This window comes from Galeopterus variegatus, unplaced genomic scaffold, assembly GCF_000696425.1.
Source record: "Galeopterus variegatus unplaced genomic scaffold, G_variegatus-3.0.2 Scaffold1653, whole genome shotgun sequence".
Lineage (NCBI taxonomy): Eukaryota > Metazoa > Chordata > Mammalia > Dermoptera > Cynocephalidae > Galeopterus > Galeopterus variegatus.
The window spans coordinates 56,153-62,128 of NW_007727764.1; the positions used below are offsets into that span (position 1 = coordinate 56,153).

Here is a 5,976-nt window from a genome sequence, read left to right on the forward strand (position 1 = left end):
TCGGGCGGGAGCGCCGCCGTGCTTCCCAAGCGGCGCACTATGCAGTGTGCCACCGGGCCGGCCCAGTTTTTAAGGTTTAGAATTAACTTTAGTTATTTTTTTTTAAGTGTGAGAAATCTGAAACCATTGCCTACATTTATAACAAAATGCAAACATTTTATAAGTGGTGAAAGGTGAATCATGAATAGGTAACTAGGATAGAAGGATTAGAGATAGATATAAAATCTGTTTATGGAAGAGATTCCTAGGTAAGACTTTCCCACTTTCCAAGATATATTAAAATTCTTCAAAAATTATAAACTTCTCAAGACCAAATGAATTTAAATTTGCCTTAAGTTTTTAAAAAATCATCAGTGAATTAGGGCATGGAGATGTAACAAAATCAAATAAACATCATGAACATAAAATTTTCATATACACTAAAAATGTAGATGGCATTGACTTATGTATGTACTATAAAAAATATTTTTCTTGATAGAAAATAACATCTCACATTTGCAAACTTCTCTTTATGGTAAGAAAAAAATGACTTACATCCTGGAAATATTGGGCAGATTTGAAAATGCATGACCGGGAATGGTTTTCAGATGAGTCTCTGTAAGTTTCCTGTGAAAATAACAGTTACACAATTAGAGTTATAATCAATGGTTTTTTTCAAATAACTCACCTTAACTATAAAGAACACATTATTAGAAGCATGACATTCCTTACAACATGTATTTCATCATACATAATCCACAAAAATAATACTGGATGAAAAAGATCCAGTTTTTTTTTTTCTCAACAAGACAAAATTGAGAGTGAGATTGAGATGCAGAAAATAAATCTTCAAACTTCATCTATGGGTTAGCAGTAAACTGGTATACCTTGTCTAACATCACATTCCATTTGTTAACTGAAGGATAACATAATATATTCATAAGTATATCAGGACTACTGAATTTGTACCATGCACTTGTCAATGGAAATGTCATGGAATCCCATCAGAATATATATTAAGTACATATTAAGAAGAATTAAATGCATTTGTTTTATCTTAAAGATTAAAAACAGTGGTGTGGTTACAATCTTTTTGCCCAGGCAAAGGTCTCTTCAGCGATTACCTTGATCTTGTTATCTACTTGCTATGGTTTGGAAATAACTAACTGACAAGGAGCCAATTCTTCCACAGAATCTTAAGACATCTTGGTTGAATATGCAACTTAAAGGTGTGGCTTTTCCTCCCATTTGCTTTTTGTATACCCTTCAGAAGGCTGAGACTGTTTTCCTTATACATAATGAAACATCGGCATGCGTTCCAGCGTGCTTCTCCACCAAGGTGCCCCATTTCTTTGCATTCCCCTCTTTACTATAGTGACTGCTTGAATAGAATCCTATATGGAAAAAGTTGTGCCTAGTGTCCTAACTCATTCTGCAAAAAGACGATGGCTCATTACTCTGACCCTGCTCTCCAGGTGTCTGTTTTTGCCATTTAAATATTGGTAACCACACGTCATCCATTTAGTATCTTATTGTGGATAGTAGACTAACATTGCATATTTTCTCTTCTAGGCTACAGGGTTACTTCTCAACAATATAGTTCCTTGATCTGTGATTTCTTTGGACTACTCATTTTTCTGCAATGATTGAAATATATCTGCAACTTTCCCATTCAAAGCATCAGCAGGGCCAACTAGTTTATAAAAAGATCTATTAATTTGAAGAAGAAAAAGGTGATGTGAATGACTAAAGGGTAGATTTTCAGTTCTTTGCAACCCCTGGTTTTTCACCATGAAGCTCAATGTTGTCTTAATATGATTTCAGAAATTCAGGTCCCATAAATTACCTGTCTTCCCATATTCTCTTCATTGGGTTGATTAAAAGTTTGTTGGTCCAGATTCAGGATTCTGAATTTAAAAAGATACAGGAAGAACAATTTGTTGTACTAAAATCTCTGTGTAAAATTGGGCTATGCCAAAAGAAAACAAATGATAAGATATACACCTGTTGGGTATCCCAAGGAGACTGAGTTTCTTAAAATCAAAGATAGTCTTAGTTATAGAGCTGTCCTAAGGCGAGAATCTTGAGGGCATACTTATAACATGGGTAAAAACTGTAACTTGGGGCCGGCCCGGTGGCGCACTGCTACAGTGCGCCGCTTGGGAAGCGCGGTGGCGCTCCCGCCAAGGGTTCAGATCCCACATACAGACCGGCCGCTCACTGGCTGAGCGAGGTGCGGGGGCAACACTGAGGGTTGCGATCCCGTTGCCGGTCCCGGTCCGGTACAGGCGAGACACTGAGGGTTGCGATCCGTTGCCGGTCACAAAAAAAAGACAAAAAGGAAAAAAAAAAAAAACTGTAACTTGCCCTGACTAAAAATTTGGGGGTTTAGCCTGTGTTCAAAAGTAAAAAATATATATTGAGCTTGAAGAAAATTAAGTTAAGTGAAATAAGCCAGGAGCAGAAAGAGAAATACCACATGTTCTCACTTATAAGTGGGAACTAAAATAAACAAACAAACAAAAAATAATAATAATTTGAACTTCCAGAAGGAGAGAGCAGAACTATGGTTACTAGAGGCCCAAGAGGGGAAGGGAGAGAGGAAATAATGAGAAGTTAGTTAGTGGACACAAAACAGCTAGAGAGGAAAAATAAGTTCTATACAGTCAAGCTAGGTGTCTATAATTAACAACAATTTACTGCATGTTATCAAATGGCTAGAAGAGAGGAGATTGAATGTTCTTATCACAAAGAAATGACTAAGTTTTTTAATGACGAATGTGCTAATTACCCTGATTTGATCATCACACATTGTATACATGTATTGAAATATAACCCTGTACCCCCAAAATATGTACAATCAATACATTTCCATGTAAAAGGAAATCAGAATAAGCTTACATTTGTTTCTAAAAAGTTCGACTTGGAACTGAAGTGGTATCTAAATGCAATTCAACAGACTTTGAGCTAAAGACTCAAATAATGTTTATATTCTTTCCTAAAGTATGAGTTTCTGAAATATATAATGCCCATTTCTTGAATTTCACTTTATCTTTCATACAAGAAAACACATATACTGGAATACTTTAAGTCTGACCAAAGATCTTTCTAGTAGTACCAAGTGAGTTGTGGCAGAATGTGTTTTAAAAGAAAAAAAATTTTGCAATGCTAATATTTTGCTTAATTCTACAAACATAATATTCTTTCTAGCCAGATTTTTCACCAAAGAAAGCCCACTAATACACATAGATCAATGAGAAATACGTATCCCAGAGCAGCTGTCTTAGTAATGATACGACATGCACAATAAATATTAAACAAAAGTGAAGGCGGGGGGGTGGTAATGCCAACAATCCTAGCCTAAGATGAAAATAAACACTCATTTGTTGAATGAAATTAGTTGATATCGTGATTATTATAACACAGCATGGGACAGAAGACTGATTTCAATAATGTTTTAAAAAGTATCAGAGTGGCAACTGATCATATAAATTGCCAAATTCAGTTGCCATTTAATAGACATACATTTAGTCTGGATAGATTCATAGTAATGCATACATAGCCTAGAAAAATGAATTCATTATTGAGTTTTTATTTTCCCATATTATTTTTACTTTCAGTATAAATTGTCTTGGTTGCCTCTCTAAAATTCACTACCTATTAGCTTAAGCTTTCTTTTACTTTCTTCCCTAGCCTTTCAAATGTTATTAGTCTGATAACCTTGTTAAAATATTTAGAAGGAGTTTTCTTCCAAGTACTCTATTGCTCTTCAAATAAAGAACAAAAATGACTGGTGAGGACATGGCATCTAGCTAATTAAATAATGAAGATACCATGTTTATTTACAGAGCTGCTGTTCCATTTCCCCTGAATAGTTTTACTTTAAGATGAGGGTTGAAGAGAGTAAATTATTGTAATAGGTGGATACCTTGCTGACCCCAGATGCAACACAACCCCAGAGACATGGGCAATAACCCTCACGGAAGTTTTATGGTTGTTTTGTTATGTAGTAGTTTTGTAGCTAGAGTTAACTGACAGTGTTTATCATCAATCTGTTTTTTCTCTTTGTCCCTCCTTCTAGTCTAGGGGCAAGAAGCTGGATGTTCTTTCCATTGTCTACATTTTTAAGAGCAGAACTTTTATTCAACAGAATAACAGAATACAGCAACACATACACAAAATTATATACCATGATCAAGTGCAATTCATTCCAGGGATACAAGTATTGTTTCAACATACACAAATTAATAAATGTGATACAACACATCAATAAAAGCAAAAACAAAAAAAACATGATCATCTCTATAGAAGATGAAAAAGCATTCAACAAAGTTCAACATTCTTTCATGATAAGGACTCTCTACAAGTTAGGCATAGATGGAGAGTATCTCAACATAATTGAAGCCATATATGATAAGCCCACTGCCAATATCATCCTGAATGGGAAAGAGCTGAAAGCTTTTCCCTTAAAAACAGGAACTAGACAAGGATGTCCACTCTCACCACTCCTATTCAACATAGTGTTGGAAGTACTAGCCAGAGCAATCAGAGAAGAGAAGGAAATAAAGGACATACAGATTGGAAACGATGAAGTCAAGCTGTCCCTTTTTGCAGATGATATAATTCTATATATTTATTGAACAGCCTAAAGCCTCTATAAAAAAAACTCCTAGAGTTGATAAATGATTTCAGCAAAGATGCAGGATACAAAATCAACACACAAAAATCAGTAGCATATCTATTCTCCCACAGTGAACATGCAGAAAAAGAAATCAAGAAAGCTAGCCCATTTACAATAGCCACCAAAAAAATAAAATCCTTAGGAATTGAGTTAACCAAGGATGTGAAAAATCTCTATAATGAGAACTACAAACCACTCCTGAACCACTATTGAGAGAAATTAAAAAGGACACAAGAAGATGGAAAGATAACTCATGCTCTTGGATTGAAAGAATTAACATTGTGAAAATGATGATCTACAGATTCAATGCAATCCCCATCAAAATTCCAATGACATTTTTCTCTGAGATGGAAAAAGCTATCCAGACATTAATATGGAAAAACAAAAGACCACACATAGCCAAAGCAATCCTGAGCAAAAAAAAAAAAAAGAAGCTGGAGGTATAACACTACCTGACTTTAAACTGTATTACAAAGCTATAATAACCAAACAGCATGGTACTGGCATAAAAATAGACACACGGATCAATGGAATAGAATAGACAACCCAGAAATTAACCCATATGCCTACAGCCTTCTGATCTTTGACAAAGCCTGCAAATTTACATACTGGGGAAGAGACTGCCTTTTCAACAAGTGGTGCTGGGAAAATTGGATACTCATATGTAGGAGAATGAAACTAGACCCATACTTCTCACTATATACCAAAATCAACTCAAAATGGATTAAAGAATTAAATATACACCCTGAAACAATAAAACTCCTTAAAGAAAACATAGGGGAAACAGTCCAGGAAGTAGGAGTGGGTACAGATTTCATGAATAGGACCTAAAAAGCACAGACAACCAAAGGAAAAATAAACAAATGGGATTATATCAAACTAAAAAGCTTCTGCACAGCAAAAGAAATAATCAACAGTGTAAAAAGACAACATCATATGCAGAAGAATGAAACGGGATCTGTACCTCTCCACCATATACTAAAATCAACTCAAAATGACTTATATATAAGACCCGAAACTTTAAAACTCCTACTAAAAGAAAACATAGAGGAAACAACTTCAGGAAGTAGGACTAGGCAAAAACTTTATGAATAAGACCCCAAAAGCACAAAAAACAAAAGAAAAAATAAACAAATGGCATTATATCAAACTAAAAAGCTTCTGCATAGCAAAGGAAACAATCAATAGAGTGGAAAGACAACCTACAGAGTGGGAAAAAATATGTGCAAAATATACATCTGACAAAGGATTAATATCCAGAACATATAAGGAACTCAAACAACTTTACAGCAAAAAACCAAATAACCCAATTAAAA

The 5,976-nt window shown here is 34.9% G+C and overlaps 1 protein-coding gene across 1 annotated transcript in view; it reads right to left on the bottom strand.

The window, feature by feature from the left end:
* Window positions 1-5,976, bottom strand: part of LOC103594964 (thyrotropin receptor-like) — a gene marked incomplete at its 3' end in the record, with an annotated part of 89,819 nt that overhangs the window by 7,201 nt on the left and 76,642 nt on the right. Inside the window, exon 2 of the mRNA XM_008578265.1 lies at window positions 535-606. Coding sequence (XP_008576487.1) covers window positions 535-606 — 72 coding nt within the window. The remainder of the gene's footprint in view (window positions 1-534; window positions 607-5,976) is intronic.